We start from the raw sequence: 25,048 nt of genomic DNA on the forward strand, positions 1-25,048 counted from the left end.
CTCTCTTTGGGAGGACATTCACCAACAATACACGAGGAAGGAACTGGCAGCAGTAACTCTTCAGTAGAGGATTCTCTGTTCCCTCCTGTCATGACCTCACCACAGAACCTGGGTGCAGCAGGATGCAGGCTGGACGTGATCACTCCTAATTACACCTATTACACCTCCACAAACACGGGGAGAGAGAAGGGGCAGGGATGGAGAATAGTTTGGTGCAACCCCTGGACCTGAGTGCAGAAATGGAGGAGAAGGAACTGGCTGGGGGTCAAACTCTACGCTCACCTTAGCATGAAATGCTACTGACAAGCATTTCCCCCTGATTCAAGAAAGGCAAAAAGCAGCTCAGTCAGGTCTGGGGGCCACTGCCTGGCCTTTCCTTCAGTGCCCAATGATTTCAGAGATCGTGTCCTGGGAAAACAAAATCAGATTTCATCATGATGGCACACAAGAATTGCTCTGAAGGCACCAGCGAGGATCCCTGCTGCTTCTCCCTTTTCCGTGCTCCCCAGCAGTGCAAGTGGAGCGGGAGCACGTTTGTCACCTCAGTGCAATGATGAGGGTGCAGACATCTGTCAGCAGCAGGGCAGGCTCCTGTTCCCTGTCACTCCCATTGCTCTCTTCTACACGGGGCCAGCTACACCAGCGTGCCCGGCAGCTGCAAATCGCACAAAGGACAGCATTCTGCACAACCACAACCTGCTTTCCCGTCGAGACTGCTGTCAGCCAAATCCTGCCTGCACAGCACCGCACTGTGCTGGCCCAGCATCGAGGAACAAACGGCCTCAAGCAGCCCAAAAAGCAAGTTGAACTGTAGCCTCTGCAAGCACCAAAACACCCCCACAGCAATACAGGACACCAGCATGCTTCCAATCTGCACGCAGCCGGCACTCTGAATCCCTCTCAGCTTTATTTCAGTCTCCCCTGTGCTCATCCCACACCCCAGCTGCTCCCCTGGCCCAGGGACCTGATTGTGGCCCTGCTCTGTAGCCAATTGATGGCACAGGTACATCCTGTCACCTCAAAGCACGTTGTAAAAGCAGTTACAAAACAAACCAACCAACCAAGAAAAAAAAAACCAAAAACCCCATACTTTATTCTTCTCCCCATAGGTTCGGTAGTTAATGGCCCATCAAATGCACCGTCATAGCATATAAACTGTTACCGTAGTGCTGTACTGGCTCAGGTCTCTACAGTTGCAAGCTCCACGTGACACTCCGACTTGCAAGATTACAATACAAAAAAATCTGTGAAGTTTCAAAACCACATTATTGTAGGGCAGGGATTTAGAAGGGCTGGAAATATCAAGTGAAAACAGCGGAAGATACTTAAAATGAGACACATCTGAATTCATGCTAACAGAAGTGCAACATTCTCGTTAAGAACCCGGCATACCAAAACCCCTCCGAACTCCTTGCCCTGCTCTTCCCACCCACAGTTACGTTTGCACCCTACTCAACCAGCACTAAAGGCCAAACAAAGTCTGGAATCGGACTGAATTTATTTTAAGGTGGAAGGGGGAAGGAATGCATTGCACAGGAGTGTTGTTGGTATTACCCAAATAGAAATAAGCCAACCCCACCAGGGCAAACTGCTGGATGGGACTTGTTGTTACCTAGCGTGCTACATCGTTCAGCTCAACCCTTGGTTAAAAAAAACAAACACAACAGTTAGTCGAAGCTAATTAAAAAGAAATTCATGCTCTTAACTATGGGTCGTCCATTGGGTTTCCACTTAGGGGGTGTAACGTGGTAGAACTACGTTTGTGATGGATTAAAAGAAGCTTTGAAGTCTTTGCATACCCTGTGTGAACACAACAGCTCCCCAAAGGCAGCAGAGCACAGTCGGACAGAGCCAGGCCCAGCAGCAGGAGCTGCTCCTCCTTGCAGGCTGCCTGCCTGGCACACACAAGTGGGAACGTGTTTTCATAGCTATACAGAACTGTATCTTGGGGTGAGACTTTGCTACTAGAAGGCAGTCTCTAAGCTGGCTCTAAATGACACTTTTCTTTGGACAATAAATTCCAGGTTGCACTTACTGCCCTATTTTTCAAAAGAGGAATGATGGTCATAAAAAAAAACAAACACAAAAAAACTATGACCTAAATGCGTTAGTTTCAGCTGAAGCCATCTTCCATCAGAAACCATAGGATCTGATACAACAAAGTTCTCCCTAAGGATGTTTATGAACAGAGTAGCTCAGTGCTTTATATACTAGTACTGCTGTATTTTGTCTCGTATCAAAAAAGAAAACAAAACAAAATGAAGTTTCACTGCACGTGCAGCCTCGACTCAAACCCACTGCGATGAGCTTCACTGCTCACCCAGAGCCAGGCCCTCTTCCCTTGGGAAAAAAACAAGAAGAAAACACAAAATAAAACCGGAACAAAACGTCACCGCTGCGCTGGTTCCATAGGAGCACGTCCCTCCTGAGGCCCTCACTCCTTGCTGTCCTGCTCCTCTCCCTCCTGGGTGCCATCCTCGCTGGCCTCCTTCTCCTCCTTGCTGCGCTTGTTCTTCTTGTGCTTGTGGCGCCGATGGCTCTCCCCTTCCTCGCTCTCATGCTGCTTGCTGGGGGGTGGAGAGAGGAGAGGAAAGGCCTCAGAGCCCGCAGCAGCACAGCTCTGCCACAGCAGAGACCCAAACGCACCAAACGAGAGGAGGCAGAGCAGCAATGCTGGGGCACCAGGGTCAGGCTGTGCCAGCTGCTCCAGGCAGCTGTGGGATGCTCCACGGTGTGGCAGCACCCCAGCTGGGCAGGCAGTGCTGGTGGAGTGCTGTCAGGGTCACTGGGGTAGCGCTCTATTTATTTATAATAAACAATTCTATGAAGTCTCTGTGTCTATCCCACTCCCAAGAGAACTCTGATAGCTTTGCCACATCACCAGCTTCAATACAAAGCACTGAAGCTACTGAGAAGGGTCCCAGATCTGAGAGGTGCTGGGAAACTTCCGCTCTTCTGAGCGTGCTGGGGCAATCCTAGGCCAGAAGCAAGAAGTGGGTCAGAGCAGCTGAGAGATGCGGGCTTCCCAGTGGGAAGGCAGGTCCTGTTTCTGCTTCATTTTCCTCACAGCACTCCACCAGCTTTAGAGCTCCTCTATCTCCTCCACCAGAGCTGGCTTCCAGGTGCACCAGGATCTCTGGGGACACTGATGCAGGATCCCTGGCACAAGGTAGCAGCCCCAGCCCAAGTGGCTGCCTGCAGCACCTGGCAAGGCCTGCATTCTGTCTCCCAGCAGGGGCATGAGGAAACCAGCAGCTTTGGTTTTGCCTATGCTGGTTCCTGGCCCCTCTGGAGGAGATTTCTGCTGCTTTGCCAACATTCAGTCATTTCTCCTCACAGATTTAAAATCACACGATCTCTCCAGAAACTGACCACGGTGTGAAAGTAGCAGAATTAAAATAGAGGAGAGAGTACAGGAAAAAGCAGATTTGATTTGTCACGTGAAGACGTGTGGTCACACAGCCCCACAAATGGGGGAGAGCCAAGTGGAGGGACACATTCTTACTGCAGCTGGGACACCAGTGCCAGGCCAGCTCAAAGCCCTGAAGCTTTGGTTGAAAAGCTTCTGGCTGCAATTTGCTGACTTGTTTAATGAGGAGCTCCACAGGCATCAGAAGAAAGAAATAAAACAAAAAAGAGGCAGTTCCCTTCTCTCCTAGGAAACCTAAGCATCTCCTTATGAGAGCAGCCTTTTGCCTGCAAGTCACTATATAGGAGTTTTTCTGACACCGCATTCAAGAAAGGGAATTACTTTTGGAGCTGACGTGATTTTCTTCTGAAAGAAAGAAGGTGAAGCACCAAAAAAGTTGAGCAAGTCTGCTCAAGTCATTACCAGGGCTTAGAGTGACACAGCAACTGAGCACTGGGTTAGACTGGAGACCAGACCTACTCTGCACAGGGACACACAGTTCCGAGATCAGATGCCTTTCCTATGGATCTGCACTATGTATGCATTTTCTTAACTCTGGGACCCACGCAGCTCTGACGTGGCATCTGGTGCAGGCTGACTTCTCCTTTGTGAGACAGCGCTGCAGTGACACAGTGACACTGACTGACATCCTGCTGGTGCAAGCAGCAAGGCCTGCTCCCTGCCCAAGCATATCTCAGGGCTGCAGCAGATCCCAGGAAGCTGGCGTGACCAAAGTACACCCTTAGAGCACCCAGCTTCTTGTCCACAGCGAAGCTGAGCTCCCACCAACAAACAGCCCAGTTCAGCCCCAGGTGGCCCTTACCGCCTAGAGGACTTGTGCTTGCTGCTCTCCTCCTTGTCGCGGTGCCTGCGCTCCCGGTGACGGTCCTCCCGCTCCCGGCTGCGGTCCCGGCTGCGGCGGTAGTCCCGCTCAAAGTCATAGCTGCGCTCCCGACCGTAGTAGCGGTACCGCTCGTCCTCGCTGGGAACAGAGCGGGAAGTGAGGTGTGGATGTGATGCTCGTGGGCCCCGGAGCCAGGAGACGTGCTCACAGGACCGAAGAACCCCTCCTCCCCACCACAGTTTGTCACTCCCTGCTACCAACACAGGCAGAGCTACTTGTGGTGCTCCCGAAAGCCCAAGCTATCTCGTTCAGAACCAATGGCAACGTGTTCCTTTTGTCATTCTGCCTCCCAGGTGCTGCACTGCCTCACTGCACTACTGCTCCAGAGCCTAACCCACAGGAAAGAATGACAGCTTAGGAGACTGTTTTCTTCCTTGTGACTTTAAAAACTCAGGTTGCCCACACTGCAATGGTGAGTCACTGACAGGGTCTTCCTGCCTGCACCCAAGACCTCAAGGCACCTCATCCAATCAACATACAAAGAAGAGGTGCAACGTCCTCATCATTCCACAGGCCCTTCCCTACTCCAGTTTTGAAAGCTGATGTCGAGAGGGTTAATAAGACCCGCTGTGGGAAACAATATTCAGCCTCAGAGAGAAATGAAATCTGAAACAGCATTCTATGACTCGTGGAAACAAGCCAATAAATGTGCATTATCAATCATCTGAGAGCGCTCTAAAGGATTCCATTAAGCATAGCGACTTGCCCTGCTTGGCAGGTATGATCCTGAAGGCCAGTGTGCTTGAAAGCACACAAAAATGCCAACGATGTTCTCAGGACCTGGCTGTGGCAAGAACCCTCTCAGGAAGCGCAGGAGCCTGGGTCCTCGTGCTGTGGTACGTTAGCCTGTGGCTTCAGTTCTGCCCCATTTCCTCCCACAGTGCCCATAAGCTTGAAAGAAAAAAGTCCAGGAAATGCTGCCCGGTTTACTCTGCACAGGGCTGGCAGCACTGCCCTGCCAGAGCACACATTCTGGTCATGTTCTGGTTGACTGGTGGCTCTTCTGGTCCTGAAACCTGCACAACACTGATTCTGACTGGGACAGAAGTACCATAGTTCAGGAGGAGTTGCTGCAGCTGAGCCTTCACATGAGATCTAGATCAACGCTGGGAAGCTGAAGCCCCCTCTCCCACCTGCTCCCAGCACTGCTGCAACCTGCTCCCATCAGCTCCCAGCTAAATGACTGTTCCAGCACTGCTCAGGAGCACCCAGGGTCTCTTAAAGGATTCCTGTTTCCTGGCTGGCTCCTGGTGACTGGCACCCCTGAAGCCTCTGCAGGACAGCTGAGCAATGCACAACTTCTCTCTTTGATGTCACTGTTTCATTTATAAGACAAGAAGCAGCAGCTTTTATGGCTGCTGTTTCACACTGAGCTGTAAAACACCAAGTAAACAGAGAGGGGCTATTCCATTCACTAGCCTCACATTACAAGTGGGTGAGCAAGCAGAACTGGTCCTGCTGGATTAAACAAAAAGAAAAGAAGCAGGAGATTAGACAGTGACACCGGCTCCTGGCTATGTCTCCTATTCATCCGAAGTACGCTTTGCCAGAAAATGTAACTGGTCCAGCCCCAAACTTTGGCCAAAGCTTTCTGCACCCAGGACAAGGCCGAGCCCTGGCAGGGCGGCTGCAGCAGGAGCTTGCCAGACCCCAGCACTCACTTGCTGTACTCGCTGGTGGTGGGCGTGCGGTCCCTGTCCCGTTCCCGCTCCCGTTCTCGCTCCCTCTCGCGCCGTGAGCCCGAGTACTCCCAGTGACTGCTGCCAGAGCCGCTCGCACCTTTGTCCACCGTGGTCACCCAAGGCGTGTGGGACGTGGAGATGGGTGGGTAGCTGATGAAACCCGAGTCTGCAGCAAGACAGCAACAATCATGTTTGCCTGCAGCAGTATCAGCATCCTTCCCACCCATCCATTCCTGCAGCCGTACCCAGACAAACAGCTGGACCTAAAGGGGATACCGTGCTCTTGGAGACAACAAAGGCCCAGCTCCCCACAGCACCCCTTTACCAGCTCACTAAGAACATGTGAACACCTCTTACCTGAGGAAGAGGCAATCAAGACCAGATATTTACTGGTGTTGTTGCAAAACCACCCCTGTCCTTTATGCCAGGGCTACACAATGCCACAGCTCTCTGCTGGTCCTCCTATGTAGGAGGCTCTATGGGGTCCCCATCAAAAAAAATTTTCCAGACATCCTGGCTTAGATGGCAAAGGGGCCTACAGAGCTGGGCATCCTCCTGCCACCAAGACAACCAAGAATAGACATTACAAGGCCCCACTTCTGGGGCTTAAGGTAGCAGCTGGGGCAATGGCTGTGGCTTACGGATGCCACCTGATGAGCCCAGAGACACCAGTAGGTCCCAATCCAGGCACTGGCCTGCAGGACCTGCCCAACTGGATCAGGTCACGGCCCCATGCCACTGGTCACTGAGGAAAGGGGAGCAAGCACTGCATGCAGGGCTGCAACAGGGAAGAAAATCTGAAGTTCTGGCACTGCCTCTGCCACTAGAGAACCAAAGGAGTCAGATGCTGCATGTGCCTGCAGGCAAGGAACATGATAAAGTGTAGTAGGAAGGCACTAAAAAGCTCATGGAGGAGATGTAAAGCTGATGGCCATGCTCGTCCCTGAAGGGTGTGGGAAAAGGAAGAGCCAGGGTGCATGCAAACAAGCATAAGAAAACGCTGATGAGGCACACGGGAAGATTCTCTGTAGCTAGATACCTACATTGAAAGTAGTGAGCTTAGGCTTAGGACTCAACTACAACACTGTTTGTCATTGCTACAGTATGGGCCACATCCATCTTTCTGGAATAGTCAGATCCAGTGTTTCTGCTGACTGTGATAGTTCAAGCCACAAGCAAGGTCTCAGAGTCAAAGAAAGCATGGTGTCTGTAAGGCTAAAGCCTAAACCACCAAAGAAGATGTGGGAAGTCTGACTGCTCCTTGTCCTCATTACTCACCTGCAGAGTTGTAGCCAAATGGAGGGGGCTGTCTGTTGTTGTAGCTGGCTGGCTGCCTTTGGAGAGAGAGAATGGAATGCAGGTTACTCACTTCATCAGCCCTCGGCTAAACCACCTGTAGGTATGTCTGTGCTGCACATTTAACCCATGTTTTATGAAGAACATCCTCACAGGAAACCCCTGGTTCCAGTGACTGTGTTTAACTTTGCATTGTAAATCCTCAGCAGTGCCCACAGGTGCAGTTGCTTTGTCACACCTTTTGAAACTGTTTTACCTCAACTGCTTGCCTTGCTTTACCCCTCCCTGGTTTCACTCGGGCACAGAAAGCTTCCTGGGAAATAACCCATGCTTACTAAGTACCTGGAGACTCACAGGAAAGCTGGATGAACATAACATGCTATCAACTGCTCTGTACTACACTTAAGTGCAACCCTAGAACTTACTGACTCCTTCCCATGCCATTAGCATGACAAACCAAGGCAAACCAAATCAATCAGCACCTTGCAAACAGATTTCAATCTGGAATCTTTTCCCATCTCCCACCCCAGCCAAAACCTAGACTAACAACCACTGGCACTGAGTTCAGGAGGACCCTGCACCACTGCTGACTATGGGGAGCCCACCCCAGGCACGGTCTTACCCATCCAGTGTTGGGATGAGGAGAGCTGGCGGTGGGGCCAGAGGCGGCGGGAACAGCCCTAAACACAGAATGGAACACAGAGACCACAGCTGTACTTGAGGGGAACAAGACTCCATTGCTGCTCACAGGTAAACGTGGTTAAAGTTTAAAATAAAATAAAATGTTTGAACAAAGACCTGTTTGGAACGCAGTATTTTCCCTTTAGAGTTATATCTCCAACCAGCACTAAAACTAGCCGTGCTCTTATAGAAAGCCAATTTTCTGGGCACGTACTCATGTAATTAAAAATCATAAGATACGGCACCAACAAGGCAGAGATCACAGGCTAAAAACAGTCCATTTCTAACAAATGAAGAGTTTATATGTAGGACCATAGGACTCTGCCTTCAGAAAGGAGAATTAAGCAGTTTACAAAGGAGACCTACAGAAGAGACATGAGCCTTTAAAACTCAACTCCTCAACCTTAAGTGATGTGTGAGAAGGACGTGCCAATTGCTCTTAAAAGAACTTCTTAATCTCTTGCTCTTAACTGCAAGGAACCATTATTTTCTATAGCAGTTACTGACATCCACTGGTTTACTTTTGCATAAAAATTCATCTGTTCACCATTACACAACAACAAAAAAGAGCACACTGTGCTGATTGAAAAGATAGGAGCCATCTGCCCAACTGCAGCTGTTTATGTTAAAGCCAGCAGCTCCAGGCTCCTCTTCAGGTCCATGGAGATTGAACCAGCTCAGCTGATGAAACCTGGGACAATTCATCACCTCTTCCTGTAAGCATCTAAAGTAGGTCAGCAAAACCCCTCCCAAGAAGAGGGTCTCATTGCAATAGAAGAAGCCTGAAGTCTCTAACTCACCTCGTGGACACCTGTGCTGCAACAAGCTGAAGGACAGTCTCACCTTTAGATGCTTGTATTTTCTTTTCTTTAAATAAAGACCTTCCAATAAAATACAATGCCTAGAGCACTTCAATCATACTTGCTCACCAAGTGCAAGTACTTCAAAGTGCTACTGTTATGAACACCTAGCAATAATGGTGGCTTCATTACCATAATTAGCAGGTATTCTCCTTCATCTCCCTTTTCAACCCGGTTACCTGTATTGTAAGTTCCTTGCAGCAGCCTAGGCATTTTTTCTACCTTACTCTCCCAAACAGCTTCAATCTAAATGCACGACTAGCACCTGAATGCTGCAGTGTCTAAAAGACCAGCATTTGCACCCAGTTTCGCTACAGTAAAGCTTTCTAAATCCAAGTTTACTAGGAGTACTTAAAGGTTACTTTAAGTGCTACAAGGAAAACCAGCTCTGCAATATTAATGTACACTGAGAGGAGCATGAAGAGCGATGTTTGAACAAACAGAAGTTATCTCAGTCTCAGAGATAGCCCAGCTGGTAGAGGTTTTCTGCATTCCTATTTGGGAAGCCCTGGGCATACCATGAACACAAAAGCACAAACATGAAAGCTGTGCAACAAGTCCAACATGTCTGACACTCAGTGAGGACAAGCACATTAGATCCAAAAAAGTGCTCTGGGTGCAGACCTTCTGCAGGTAGATGAATCAGGTGTACAGTATAATGCAGAGGCAGGCCACTGCCTGCACGTAAGTGGTGGCCACCAGCACTGGACACAATTTGCTACATATTTTTTTTCCCTGGATTAGGCAAACTTTACCGTAGAAAAAAGATAGTTACAATTAAAGGAATCTCAGTTTTATGGGAGCTTTGAGCTAGTGAGGTTCACAGTTTATGCTAAAGATTGGTTGTTACATTTCTTTATTAGCATTCACCAGCTCCAAGGCATACAAGGAAGCAAAGGCTTCTGATGGAAATGGAATTTCTTTGTCATTTCTTGCATTCCTTCTGCCCGGTCTCACACTCCAAATTCCTATATGAATCGTCAGTTTGTCACTCAAAGACTTGCTGTGTAAGATGGCAAAATAAGAACTGAACTATTTCAAATCTAACCGGCCTTTGCTATCTGGAGTTCTCCAGCGCCTGGATTGCTTTTAAGATTGGAAAAAAAGAAAGAAAGAAAGAAAGAATCCCTACTAATTGTTATTCAGGTCCAAAATACAAGATAAGCAGCTAGAGTTCAGCACTGCACTGGAGTTTATTAACCTTAGATTAATTGTGCTCTAAAATGGCCCTCAGTGTCATCCTCTTTCAAGTTACTTAATCCAAATGCTCAATAGGGCCATCTGTGCATGCTGTTGTTATTAGAGCAAGTTAACACCTACCTGGAATTGGACCGGGCGGTGGCAAACCTATGGAAACAAACAAGCAAGAAAAACAAATGAGGACAACAGGAAAAGCACGTCATCCTCTGTACTTCAAGCTAAAGCTTTTGAATAAAGTCACACATTTGAACACACAAGCCAGTGGAAAAGAAAGTGCCGTTAAGCAGTAACTGGCTTACAAAGTATTGTTTGCCCAAATGATGATCTGTTTACCTTCATATCATAATATTTAATTCTGCTGCCTTCTCATACTGAATTTCTAGCATCATTCTTGATGCACCTGGAACAAGTCAGAATCAAGCAGGTGTTGTGCTAAACAGCCTGCTGATCTGACACAGCTCAGCAATTCTTGTGTTCTTTTCTTCCTCCACAGATAACCAGAAACCCATTTCCTTACATTAATCAATAAAGTTAAAGGATCCAAAACAACTAAAGACCCTCTCATCCAAACAAAATCTAGAGTTTTTTCTTCAAGGAACAGATGCCATTTTAAAAAATATTTAAGAAAAAATGCTAAAACAGTTGATGGAGATGCTGAGCAATGATTGGTTAAACCTAAGGACCTGCTGCCTGTCTGCATGCATCAATTACTGACCAAACCTCCGATCTGCTGAGCCTGGAATACCCCAGCCTGCATCCGGGCTGCCTGCACTGCTCAGCACCCACCTGGAGGGTGCAGTGGTGGTGGCACAGAGGTGACAGGAGGAGGAGGGTGCAGGAAATGCGGTGGTGGGGGTCCGGCCAGCGGGGGTGGTGGCGGACCAGCTGGGGGAGCAAAGGGCTGCTGCTGGGGGGGCTGCTGTGGCTGCGCCGGCTGCTGGGGCTGCTGCGGGGGCTGGGGCTTGCTTCCATGATCCCCAAGAACCTTGGGAGGCAGAGGAAAAAGAAAACTGTTTTTAGTCTATTCATTCTTGCAGAAAGGACTTCAGTGCACCAGCATAAAGGAAGCGTATCACCAACACGAGCCCTGAGATACCTGAAAAGATTAGGCCGTGCTGGGCACAGCACTCTTTGGGGAGGAAGAAAGTTATCAAAGCAAACAATATGCTTACAAACATATCTTCTCTTAAGCAGAATAGCAGCAAGACCACATTCAAGTAGTATGCACAACTGTGCAAGACAGCTGAATGTTTCAGTGTTACAAACATTTGTTCCACTGCTGAGAGGCTGAATGCAGCCTCCAATAGAAATGGCACCTGCACAGGCTTCCAATAAAGAGCAGCCATCCTCAAGAGTGACACTGCACTGCTTCGTATTTGTCATCTTCTAGTCTTCTTTAAATCCGGGTTGTCTTTCACAAGGACAACAAGAGGCCAATTCTGTTCTAGATTGTGACCATGTAGGTCAGAGGAAAACTGGATTCACATCTCAAACAAAAGTAGGTTAAACACGCACTACTGCTGAAGGAATGATCAATATGCAGGGAGACCAGCATGACTCAGAAATACAGGCTATCAACGCTTCTAAGTGGGAGGAAAAACAACCATCACCCAGCAAATTTTATCTTAACAAATTCTTTTTACAGCCTCAGTTGGCAGAAGCTGGAAACTGACCACTAAAGAGTAAACAGAGCATGAACACACATGTAAAAACACAAACCAAAAACTGCCCAGAAAGGGTAAAGTTGTCCTTTTTTGTGTGAATTAGGGATGGTTAGTAAGAGAAAGGAGGTAAGGGATGAGTTCTTGCCATGTAAGTCTACCAGAAATTGATGGACATAAAAGATCTGAACTGGATCCAGTTTGAAGCTGTAGGCTATTACTTCTTTTAAGACCTGGTAATACAGGCCAGATGGGAAGGCTGGTGTTTGACAGGACAGTCTCTAGATCCTAGCAAGGTAAAGCCTTTAGCATAGAACTTAATTCAACCTGCAAAAAAGAGTGATGCATACATACACTTTAGGAGCGGTGATACACTACCTACTACTAGATGGGAACAGTTATAAGGCAGGTCAGGAAAGCACAGACTTTTATCAGAGTTCACAGAAATGCAGTAAAAACCAGAAAAAATTCAATAGAGCTCCAATCATTTACCTGAATTGGGTTTTCTTCAGAGGCATGCTTATCACGTCGTCTTCCTTCCACTCTCCTAATTGTGCCTGCCTGGCCACCGATCACATCAATTGTCCCACCCAGCTTCCTGGTACAAAGCAGATGTATCTTTTTAGGCTCAAAGACATTAAAAGGAGCAGTTCTCCCCCCTAGTAGATAGACTAAGTCTTTTGCTAACTCCCTGGATTTGAACAGTAATTCCAGAATCATGCTGGATGAAAAAGAATATTTATCAAGAGAAGCCTTTAGCATCACCAGCCTAGATTTCTCTTAGTTTCAGTCTTCCAACTGATGCTGACACCACCAGAACTATTTACAAATGAGACTGTTAGATACTTTCTGTCCCATCTCCCAACACTCTGTCAGTCAAAAAAGTTTTGCCACTGTCTTCAGCAAAGGCAAGGCTAAAATCTTCGAGCAAAAGTACAGTTATGTAGCCCAGACACAGCGCTGTCTGTGCATTAGTGAAAGTCAGTCACAGAAACTACATTTTGCTTTGTCCTTTTATGTCCTACCCACATCACACTCAGAGCAAGACCATTTTTACAGGAGCTTATTGTAACATCACTACAAGTTAGATTGGGGCATCCAGAAGCGATGGTTCCCTCACCCTACAATCACAAAGCAGTAGATTAGTGTAAATTTGGCCTTAGACATGTTTTCCAGCAGTTATGGTAGAAAAAACACTGTAACTTTTCCTACTTAACTGAATTTTCTAACTCTGTAGGCAGTTTAGATGGGGTGAACAACACCCATGCCAACTAGCTGATAAAAGTTCTCAGTGAAATCTGCTTACAAAGTCTAAGCAAAAATAAAAAAGAAATCTCATTGCTAACCCCACGATTTTGGTGATGCTTTAATGTGTGAGGATATTCCTCCTGGTCCCGACCAAGAGCTCCATTAGCCTGTATTAGTATTATCCAAACCAGACTGCTAGTTAACGTGGACAAAAATGCAGCATAATAAAAACAGCACCAGCTTCCCTTACAGGGCTGTAGGTTTTTCAAAGTTTAGGAGGGATGCATGGAAAAAAAACCAGGACCAATCTGATGACACTAGGAACAGTGACAGAAATGCTAGCAAAGAGCTCACATGCAAACAGACTGAGAAGTGTTTTATAAGCTTATACTTGAAGTATTTGGTTGATTCTTTTTCAGACAAAGCTTTATTTGGAAAAAGGAAAGCTGGGATGCAAGACTAAATTCTGCAAGATTGGACTCTGAGCCCCTGACCTTTCTAGTTCCTTACAGCTTTATTTTTCTGAAGCTGTTGATTAAAAAACCCTCCTACCTTATAAAGTCAAAGCGATTTCCCCCACAAGTGGCTGTCAATCAAAGTAACTCAACTGTTTTGCTTAGTCCAGCCTTGTGGATTCTCTTGTGGCAGGAAGATACAGATCAGTACACATCTACCAGTGTGGCACACATGTTCAGAAACCAATAGCTCCTCTCATCAGCTACCAAACATGTGATTCATCCTCATTTAAAGGCAAAGATTAACATCAAGGGAATGAGAATAAGCCAAGTAAGCATAAGCAGTCAGCAAGGTGTGCTCTCAAAGCTGAGGGATTTGCCTTGTTTTTCCCACTCCTGGAGCTGCTACCCTTTGATCAGAGTACAGGGGCCCATAAATGAGCAGGCAGGGGCTGCATACCACTAAGCAAAGCACTATTGCAGACGACAACAGGGAATGAATGACCAAAGTAGCTTCCTGTACAATTTAATCTTCCTTCAGTTTCAAGTTTGAGGAGGTTCAGATATAGCCCAGGTGGATCCCAACTATGTCAGAGCGCACTCAAGCTTTATATCTGCATCATCTCCTACCTATTAGGAGGAGGCCCAGCTTTCATGCGTCCTCCCACCAGAGCCAAGAAGTCTGTTTTGAATTCTGTTTTTATGATATTGTTTTCCACTTCTTTTTCAGCATTTCCTGTTCTTCCTTGCTGGACCTAAGGAAGGCAATACATAACACACAAGTTCAACGCGTTTCCTTTGAAATCAATGAAGCATTAGAGATGATACTCCACTAAAGGTCTCCACTGAGAAACAATTACAGTGCTCCTATGAGCAAACAACCTATTCTACAGTCGATGGGGCTGATATTTCTGTTAACTAGTTGTCTATTCCAAACTGCTGTCCACGTTTTTCCCCATTAGAAGTCCAAGAGTTTAATAATCTCACATTTGGTTTCACGTAGTCCTCAAATCAAAACTGAAAACAGTAATATTTGTTCTTGACTCACTGGTTCGAGTTCAGCTGTTAGCCACCTAATGAAATTCTACGAAGGTTCATATCCAAAGCAATCACTAAACACAAAACGCAGAACACAACTGCAACAAGAATAAGCGACAACCTTAACAGCTACTTATACCCAGCTCCACTCAGATCAACCCTGAAAGCAATAGTTCCATCAGTCATACTCCTATCCACAGGATCTACCAATCCGACACCCCAAAAGCTGAACAGCCTTGAGGTCAACCAGACATTCACTCAGGTCTTGCTGCTCAAGCAGTTCGAACTCGCCAGGCTGTTAGAGCACTTTTAGCAGTGAGATTTAACGTTTGAAGATATTTTTGTATTTCTCATCACCAGAAGGAATAGGGAACAGTTCAGTACTAAGTTACCAGGTGCCCTTGTACTATCATCTCCATGACTACAAAAAACAAGTCCTAGTTTTACTGTACGCACACTCAAGGATTACACGTCACCTACCGTGATCTTATTTTCAGTGCTGATGGGAGGAGCAGGATCCAGCCCAAGCTGAAGCCGTCGCTGCTTTTCACAATAAGCTTTCCACGTTTCTTCATTGAATCCATAATTAAAGTAATCAGAAAGATCAGCACCTGATAAAGGGAGTAGAGGTTAACACTGGGATTCTGGTAGGCCTGCATTCTCCAACTGTCCTCTAATAGCTCAAACAAAGGTAAGAGAACAAGTCTTTATTTATAGAGTTCATTTCATCCTGTCAGAAAGCTGTTGCGTGCCACAGCTAAGACTGCAGCAACTGAACTGGGAAGGGGACTGCAACCTAGATAGCATATGGACTGCTTGGCAAGTAGAATACAGAATGTATGCAGGCTACAAAAAGAGATGCTTGCAAATAGTTATTCAGCAACTGGATTTTTTTTCAGACTGTTTTTCTACAGTTGTCCAAGAGAGCTGAAAAATGGGAAAACACACCAAGCACTGCCAGTAAACGGAGTGGTGCCACAGAACCTTTTGTTAGCAAAGCTCAGGCAGCATCACAGCCTTTGTTCATCTGAGCAGAAACTGTGGGGCTCAGCCATTTGATGAAACAGTTCTAAAGTTGTTTTGTTTTGTTTTTTTTATTGATACAGCTCTACTACACTATTACATCTCAGTCGCAATCCTAACTGTGGTCATCCAAGATGTTACCTTACTTTGATATTCACTCTTCTGTAAAACGTTCAGTTTCCACATGAACACTTCTGAGCAAGAAAGGAGGCCTCAAACTGCTTGCCAAAAGAATGCAGATGCACAGAGACAAATGCTACAGCTCTGCAAGGCACACCTGGCATCAGGAAGCATCTTAGGATATCCTGCACCTTGCTGAAGTGTCCCTTACATCCCCTTGCAAGGGCACTTCCAGCCAGACGACAAGCAGCTGATACACAAAGTGAGGTTTAAGTCTGTCTCCAAAGCAAGCCACTCCTCCTCTTGCACCTCCCAGATACGCAGATGTCAGCAATGCAGATTCAGAAACATTTCCTTATCTCTTTGATTGGCCTATATTTCAGCCTTCTATTATTTTTTCCACACCGTATTTCTTCATGCTCTCTCTCTTAAAGAGATACAAACCTGCTGAACAATTACCTGTTAAGAATGTAAACCTGAAATGCTGCTGAGTAAGCTACTTACTTGCCATCTCAAATTAACTTATGGTTCACACCTCTGCAGACACCTTCCTTCTCTATTCATACTCCAGTGCTGTTTTTTAGGGCTAGTTTGCACTGTCTTGGTTCAGCACCACCAGACTGATTTCCATGCACTGACTCTGAACTTCACTGTTTTCCTTTCAACTTTTTTTCTTCCTAGCCCCTTCATTCTCACACCACAATCAATAGGAAGACTCCTATATGTGAAAAGCGACACTTTCTGTACTAGCTATTAATAATCACAGGGTACTTAGTGCTGATTTGATACCATAATACATCAACACAGTTATCTGCACTGCTATACTCTGATGCCTTTCATTTCATGCGGACAAGAAATAACAGGAATATGCCACAGAGAACCTTACAGAAGTACTACTTACTAAGCATTCTAAAACTTCTGTAAGGTAGATAATATACAGGCCCTACTGGGAAAATAATTATTTCTGAAGAGTTCATGGCTGTGGCTTCCAAGGAGAAATTCCCCTAACACAAACAATGAAGACAAAAGAGACTGTGCATATACAAAGATCTGCTGTGCAAAGTTCTGTCTCCATAATACGGTCTTGAAGTAGTAAGCTGGGACTGCTTCCTCAGTCATACACCTAGGGGCAGAATCTGACTAAGAATTAGGCAATACTGTGTTTCTAAAAGAAAAATCCCAGCCATATCAGAGTAGAAAGCATTTTGTTGCTCTCCTCTAGTCGACTATCCTCAGCAGCAGAATTCAAGAGAAAAAAATGCTTTCCTTTGAGGATACGCTGCCACATGGCAATTCTCAACACCACCGCCCTGAAGAAGGGATATTTTAGCCAGAGAAAGCTGCATGGGGTGGCTGGGAGCATGGTCACCACAAGATGGAAGTGAACTGCTGCACACAAAGGGTAGAGCACGTGTTACCCACAGCCAAACAACTTGACTGTATTGCTATCAGAGCAATGTTTACTGAACTGGTGAATTAATGGTGTGTTTTAAAAACATGCTCTCTTTGGGAAAATGATGTAAGTAGAGTAAATGCAACCCAATTTTAGGTAAAAGCATGGTTTGATCAATCAGTAAACAGAACCAGTTGTCTAGACAGACATCAGAGGCTGAGCAAAGTAAGTTCTTCGGGCACCCACCTACCCCAGCAGCAATAAAAGGACAGGAAGTACATGTGAAATTAAAAAGACAACTGCAAAATATATTTACCACAAGAAACTGTGAGGCCCCACCTGGTTTCCTCCATGGTTTGTCTTCAAATGAATCTAAATCCACTTCTATAACAGGCAATCCGTTTATGTTCCCTGCGGCATCTAAATCAATACCTTTGGGCTGCAACTTGGCTTTGGAGAAAGAGAAAACGTTACTACCTTTAATGCAATGCCTTTAATCCACTAATTTGTAGAGCAAATTGCTCTAGTCAAAGAAGTTCTACTCTGAATTCGGTGCTGGCTTTGCAGCACAGGGGAATCCACAATCAACTTTTAAATAAAAAAAGAAGTTCAGTTACTCCGTAAATTGCTGGACTATGCTGCACGTGCAGTTAAACAGCAGAGAAGCAAATTCAACACAGACTGATACAACAGGAGTAATTGATTACAGCATGCATGAAATTTACCCCAAACAAAGAAAAGAGCTTTTCCCCCCAGGCCAAATGCTAACTTCTCCCTCCCCAAAAATGCAATTTTTCTCAAAACAAAAGCCTTCATCTGCTCAATATAAATCCTGAAAATGTACTAACTGGAATCAGAAAAACCCCATTGGGTACTGAACCTCCAAGGGAAATTTGTACTCATCTTCTCAGTCAGAGGGTAAGTTGTTGTTTGCATACATAAATTACTGAAGCATGCAAAGGCCACAAAAGGACAGTCTCACACATGAGGAAGGACAGAATACAAGTTTCAATATACTAAATAAATTAAACTGAATGGTGGGGAAAAATTGATCTGTAGAGATCTGTGCGGATAATACTCCAGGCCAGACTTTTTTCTTTCTCTCTCCATTTATTGTTCCGAATTTAAATCAGATTCACTAATTTATTTTCCACCAAACATAGAACAAGATTTGCAGCTGCTTTGGCTGCCCTTGGCAGAGAAGTGAAATACTACAAAATGCAAAGGATGAAAGTAACAGCAATACCTGAAGCTGATGCTCCATAGCCTCTACCCGTTTTTAAGTTTAGATTCATAGGAGTTCCCCTGTATGGAAAAGAATGACTAGATTGGTATGCAGGCAAATTACCTGGAGTTTTTCTACAAAAAGTAAAACCCTGACATCCTTCAAAAGACACTTTGCTCACTTTGGTTTACTCACACCTCTACAATTTTGAGTACTAAGCTGGAGCACCCTAAAGGTGAAATTCACTGGGCACAATTTTCCCTAATCCTGTGGAAATACTGGAAACATACTTACTGGCCAACGACATTAATACAAGGGAGTTGTCTTAATCAAGAACACAAAGGCATTTGAAACAGTTGTTGGCAGCTGGAAGAATGAGTATTGTCATTTAACACTGGAACATTTAGCCCAGGGAAGTTGTGGATGCCCCATTCTTGGAGGCATCCAAGGCTAGGTTGGATGTGGCTCTGGGCAGGCTGGTCTAGTGGTTGGCGGCCCTGCATATGGTGGGGGGGGGTCGAAACGAGATGTTCATTAAGGTCCTTTTCAACCCAGGCCATTCCATGATTCTATGATTTAAATGGTTCCGAACAACATGGAAAAATCAAGCTGCACCTGTACCACAGACTGAGAAGTGAAGGAGGATCAGATTTCAAAAAGAACATTTGCAAAATCTAGTGATCTGCTGACAGAAAGGATGGAGCACTGCTTTGCAAAGCAATCCACCAGACTCAAACTACCTCTGTGACTGCAGATGTGAAAACACAAGAAGTAAAAGAATTAGAATATGCTACAAAGTATGTGCAAGTCATTTCCTTAACAGGAAGGCTGCCAAAAGAAAAAATACTGTCTTATTTTTATTAATCCAACTTAGGTATTATTTTAATTCAGTGACACTACTGCCTGGTTCACAAATCAGCCTCACCATTTGTGAATCATAAGAAAACAGGCAGCTAAAACTAGTCAGTTCACAGCTTTTGTAAACTCTTAACAATACAGATCTTGCTTGAAGTTTTCACAGATGATGAGTTAAATGTAGCTTTCCAACTTCAATTTTACTCAGTCAAGCAATAATAAATATTTGGTTACTTTTCCAACAGCAGATCCATGAATCATCATTCCTATTTTAACAATGGATTTCATTCCTGCTTTCTGGCCATTGCTCCATGTCTCCCAGAATGCAGACCAACCCTTATCCCCACTTCCAATCCCAATCAATGCACCAGGTCAACCTCGGATCAAACCCTGCCGTCACAACTGGCAATACGTACATGTATGATGGTGCTCCTGTTTTAATATTGCCAATAGTAACTTTCACGTCATCGTCATCGCTGTCACTATCACTGTCTTCTTCATCATCTTCTCCACTTGGAAGGGCCTTACAATAATAAAAACACACAGGAGTTTACTAGCACATAAAATTAAGAAGTTTCCCAGACAGTACTTCTAAATCTTACGAATCTTGTACGAGGAAGGACTGTTATAAAGAATGATCTGATATAGAGATAATGCTTTCTACTGCAATCCAAAGCTGGATGAAGTTGTCCATGGAGTTGCCCCCCACAAAAACATGGATGCAACCAGTCTTCAGCATAGACAGATGCCCATAAAAAATACAGTGTCCTTTGAAGAAAAGACCCTAGACGAAAACCAAAGCAAGATTTCTCAAGGTGGAACTGATTTATCTCAGTCCAAAAAATCACAACATATCTCACAGATCCACTCTTCTGCTTTCTTTGAGACAGATGGGAGAGTCTGACATTGCTTTACTGGTCCACAGTCATGCTATAAAATTCCAAATAAAATCACTAAAACATTCAACAGCCTTCTTGTAAGGCCCTTGGAATAAGTATTCTCTCACACCACATTCTTCACAGCAGGAGGCTGCTCAAGAGTTCTCTTTGGCTCATTTCCCACAACGACTTTGTTAACTTTACACGTTAATTCTTCAGTTGCCAATTTACCTTCAGTGTATCACCCACTGTGATCAAGAACACATTTCTGCTGCTGGTGTACAAGAGAGCAGCAAACCTCTCCAGAATATCCAGCAGGTGCAGTTTCATAAGATGCATGAGCTGAATTAACACTTCACCACTACAAAAGGGCATAGGGAAGCTGCTCCCAACACTCCCTGCCTTTCCACAGCAAGCAGGAGTGATAGAACTCTCCAGAAAGGCTACAAACATACCATAGTGGCAGAAAGTAACCCCACTGAATAGTCTGGAGGACAAGGGAGGGGAAAAGTAAGCCTCTTCCCACCATTCAGCAATGAGATGAGGTCTGAGAAGAATCAAAATGAGACTCCCAGCAACCTCAGCACTTTGGGCCTTCTCTTACGGCATTCCCAGTATTTTACTGACCCCCAAATAACATTATATATTGAGCTGATGGCAATGCCATACTTTTCCTTCCAGCCTGTGGCATCAGAGTCCTCCTTTGCCACCTCAGCGGGCATAAGCAATGTTTAGACCACAGCTCAGTCCCCTCTACACATGACAGACCAAGATGCAAAGTCTGTTGCTGTCACCACTATCGGGAATCGTCAGGATACCACAATAATCCAAATGTATTTAACAGCAGATTTCACAAACAGATTGTTTTATATGTGAATATTTACAAGCACAAAACCAAGTACGTCTACCAGTTGCAGTGGAACACATACATACATGTTGTGACACCTCTCGGTCTTCACTGCCGACGGGCCGGTTCTCCTGAGGAGCATCTTGCAGAGGATGAGAAGATTCTGCATGTCTAGCAAATGCAACAGGTAAAAATAAGTGGATAAGTCCAACCTAGAGGTTTACCTACAAATATCTCTAAAGCATTTGCCCAGGTGACTTTCATACAGCAGTTCTACTTATGAAGTGTGCTTATGCTGCTGGCAGTTGCCTCAGAGGTAGGACAAATTGTTAACCATCCTTGCTTGGCTTTGCTTTTCTTGGGAAGAGCAAGGCTAGAGGTTCCAAAGAATGCCTGACAGCCAGCAAGGCCAAACATCACTCAGCAGTTTATGCTTGTGGCTGCTGCAACGACTTTCAGTTTTGGTTTGACACAATCACCACTGATAGAATAAAACCAGAATTCAAAGTCCACAGCATAACAAAAGTTATCTTGTCCTAAAGACTGCTAACAATATGTGTATATGTTAAAAAACAGGGACATTCATCCAGTAGAAATTAGGGAGAAAGTGATTGTAGTCTTCCCACAAATCGCTTATGTTAAACTTTAACTACTTATTGATGAAGAAGAGACAGAGAAGTATCTACCCCATCTTACCGTTCATTACAGATTAGTCCTAATGCGACAATGGTCAGTTTCAGATTTATCTCCCATGAAAGAGTTGGTACAAACGCTAACATTGCCTACTGCATTCACCAAGCAAGGAAGTCAAACTGGCACACATAAGCTAGAAAAGAGTATACTGAGTGTTACAGATCTGGAAGGTGAAGAGAGGCCATTCTTCTCTAATGGCACAGGTAAAAACCCAGCAGAACTTCAAAACAGTTTTGGCTTTTATAACACACTGCTGGAGTAGCCTCAGCCAGTTTTGCCACCAGTACTTTGTGGAGGAAAAAAAACAACCAACAACTCTGCAATTAATTTAAAACATCACGTCTGATAATAAACACACACAAGGTTATCTTCAAAAACAAACACACGTAACACCCAACAGAATCCAAACGCTGGTCGGATTAAAACCACCGAGGAAGCTGCATAAAAGGAGACACCAAACAGATAAGCCACAAATCACACTAACAAAACTCAGCAGCTAGCGAGAAAAATGAACAACAACAAAATCAGGCAGGAACAATACGAGCAGTCACTGAAGCTCTTATCTTGCAGAATCCCCCCATATACAGAGAACTTCAGTCAAGACAAAAGAGATGGAGGAAGGTTCAGCAGCTGAAGTGATGTTCATGAGGTGATGGTTGAAGACCCTTTTGTTATACAAATTAGCAAAGGTGTCTAAGAGAACAATCTGCCTCTGGAAGTAGGTCAAGGTCACAGACATGGCCGGTCACACAAGGACCAGAAGATGTATCACTACAGAAAACTTCACAGATGGCTCCAAAAACTTTCACAGCGGTTTGCCACATCCAGGCAACTTTGTAACATCCACCTCAATCCTGCAACTTTCTTAACAATCAAAGATGACTGAATTAACCAAGAGCGACAAGGATTACATCCAGCTTTCAGTTACATGAAGTATCCGTGGGTGTGCATTAAAATGTATGACAGGCAGTCCCTAACATGCCTGCTCCCTGGGAACCAACAAGTTGATAGGACCACAGCCATCACAAAAGAAATATCAGAGCTGTTCTATTTCCTCAGAACGCCAGGGTAACCCCGCACACTGTGTGCGGATGGTGCAGCCTCTCGCACAGGCTGCAGGTATCCCTTTAGGCTTGGGAATGACAGTGGGTGCTGTGCCCTGAGCCACACTTTGTGGATAGAGGCAAACACTACAGCCAAGCCAGCACCACATCCCTGGGCAGCTGCTAATAGGGGCCACAAACAGAGGATTTCACAGAACACACCACAGCTCTGAATTCAGGATACTCATTGTGCAACAAGGATGCTGTCGCACATATCACAGCTGATAGAGATGGTTGCTGGAAATCCAGTTTTAAAACCCTGCTTGTAAAATATAAATGTTTTTAGAAGAAAGGGACAAACAATAGTTTCATTCTAGAAACTTGTTGCAAACCACCTAAACCAAGGGTGGTTCTTTCTGACTCATTTACATGTTTTTAGGTAAACATTTACCAAGTTTGCCTAAAACTTCTGTTCTGTTGTTTTGTTGGGGTTTTTTTGTTTGGTCAGTTTGTTGTATCCCATGGGCACAGGGTACGTAATGCAGCAGTAGGATAGTAGATGTAACAACCACCAAAGTACCAGATTCCAGTTCTACAATGACCTTCAGGGACAGTGAATGCGACAAAGAGCGTGTGATGGCACTGAGCACACCACAGCTCGGTAAGCATTACCTGAACCACATAGTTTACAGACCACACACACACAAAATTGACTTGATCGTGGTAAGTTCTTCACTTAGGCTCAAGGTATTTCGCTTTTCCAGTACCTGCCACAGTTTTAACAGCAGACTGACATGAAGTTCTACCCCCAGGCCATTTTATTTTCCCTGGGAATTAAACTGGAGAATAAATCTGATTTAAAATGTATTGGAGGGGAAAAAAAGGGAGAGTTTTAAATCAAATGGGCCGACTGACCCAGTTCACCTTCCACACGTACAAACAGTGTGTGAGCCCGGTCTGATGGTGGTGGCCCCATGCGATGGGGAGGGCTGGGATGCACCTGGCAGCAGCACTGGTCCATGGCATTCCTCAGGCTGCGCTCAGCGCACCTCAACCTCTGCAGCACAGTCTTAGAATGAAGAAACAACCTCCGACTTACCCAGAAGTTGGTCCGTCTTCTTGCTTACCAGTGGTGTCATCTGGAAAAACGGTAACAATAACATTATTCGAGTGAATGCACACCGGCTAGATTTAAGTACAAAACACGCACAGCAAGAGAAACACCCAGTCGTGACATGGCCAACGTCACCCCAGGGCAGCCTAACAAATTTCAACTAGAAATGGCAGAACCAAAAAAACCCAGCTCACAACCAACCAAAAGCATCCCAAGCCCACACACCCAACAGCAGCTGCCCGCAGAAGCCTCAGCAGCGGGCACAGGCTTCAAAACCCGCACCCAGAGGCGCAGAACAGCCGCCCGAAGGCACGCGCCGTGCGGGGAGCTGGCGGCAGCTGCGGGGTCGAATACGTCGGGGGAGAGGAAACGCGGAACTGTGAAGCTGGGAGGCGCGCGAGGATGGCGGGGGCTGAAGGCATCCCGGCACGGCCTGGGCTGCACCCCGGAGGCGGCCGGCTCCCGCCCCAGCCCCCGGCACACACACACACACACCCACCCCCGTGAGGCCACGGCCACGCACCCCCGGCCCACCCCACCCCACCCCGGCCCCGCGCCGGCCCGTACCGCCGTACAGCCAGTGCTCCTCGTCCTCCTCCGCCTCCAGCGGCGCCGCGCCCGACACGGCCCCGGCCGCGGGCGGCTCCAGCTCGGTGGCCATGGCCGAGGGGAGGAGGAGGAGGAGGAGAAGCGGCGTCCGCGGCCTCCCGGGCCCCGCTCGGCTCCCGCCGCGGCCTGAGGCGAGGCGCGCGCCCGCTGCGCTCGGCACGGGGCGGGGAGGGCCGCAGCCGCCGGGCCGCGCCGAGGACGCCCGGCTAGCGCGCCGCCATCGCTCTTTCTTTGCCTCCCGCGGGAGGTGGGGAACGGACGGGATGGGCCGGGACCCCCGGCGGGAGCGGAGGCGGCCCCGGGCCCTAGCGCCACCCGCTCCCGCCGCCACAAAGGCGCCGCGCAGCGGGACGGCCAACACGCATGCGCGGGGCGGGAGCGCATGCGCCGAAGGAGAGGAGAGAGCGCCCCAGAGCGCGGCTTCGCGCCTCACCGAGCCCGCCTGAGGGCGGGGGGACGGATCCGCAGCGGGAAGCGGAGCTGACGGCGGGCGGTGCGGGACTGCACGGCTGTACGCAGGTTCCCTTCTTACGAGTGTGTTGGCACTTGGTGAGCTTCGGTACTGAACGGTCCAAGAGTAGAATAAAGGGCAAAATGCCAAACGTCCTTAAAATGGACCTTTGCGGTAAGCCCAGGCACTCGCATCTCCTAACCCTTCGTGGGATTGATACCGTGGCCCAGCCAAACGTTCCTATGTTTGGCATAACAAGAAAGGCACAATCTCTATATTTCTCATATAATAACGAGTATCAATTGCATGCCTGACCCAGGTGCTCCTGGATCTGTCCAAAACAACTGAGGACATCAGTTTTCA

At 46.5% G+C, this 25,048-nt stretch overlaps 1 protein-coding gene across 1 annotated transcript; it reads right to left on the reverse strand.

The window, feature by feature from the left end:
- Positions 1-1,070: 1,070 nt before the first annotated feature.
- On the reverse strand, positions 1,071-24,583 carry LOC140251161 (uncharacterized). Its single transcript, XM_072334557.1, has 16 exons — positions 24,193-24,583; positions 23,611-23,650; positions 20,862-20,946; positions 19,467-19,573; positions 18,217-18,275; positions 17,310-17,420; positions 14,915-15,045; positions 14,027-14,151; positions 12,186-12,291; positions 10,819-11,017; positions 10,153-10,179; positions 7,914-7,971; positions 7,274-7,329; positions 5,975-6,161; positions 4,233-4,391; positions 1,071-2,567 (listed from the first exon to the last, which is right to left on the reverse strand). Exons 1-16 carry the CDS (start codon positions 24,284-24,286, stop codon positions 2,435-2,437), a joined length of 1,677 nt encoding a protein of 558 aa, XP_072190658.1. The 5' UTR covers positions 24,287-24,583; the 3' UTR covers positions 1,071-2,434.
- Between the last annotated feature and the right edge of the window lie 465 nt (positions 24,584-25,048).

Source organism: Excalfactoria chinensis, chromosome 4 (genome assembly GCF_039878825.1).
Source record: "Excalfactoria chinensis isolate bCotChi1 chromosome 4, bCotChi1.hap2, whole genome shotgun sequence".
NCBI classification, from domain to species: domain Eukaryota; kingdom Metazoa; phylum Chordata; class Aves; order Galliformes; family Phasianidae; genus Excalfactoria; species Excalfactoria chinensis.

Bases quoted from the DNA above. Each gene is read 5' to 3' on its own strand.
- LOC140251161 (XM_072334557.1), bottom strand. From the start codon at position 24,286: ATGGCCACCGAGCTGGAGCCGCCCGCGGCCGGGGCCGTGTCGGGCGCG. The intron at 20,947-23,610 runs GTAAGTCGGAGG...TGCATTTGCTAG, and splicing joins GAAGACGGACCAACTTCTGG to ACATGCAGAATCTTCTCATC. The intron at 6,162-7,273 runs GTGAGTAATGAG...GTCTTGCTGCAG, and splicing joins ATTTGGCTACAACTCTGCAG to ACTCGGGTTTCATCAGCTAC.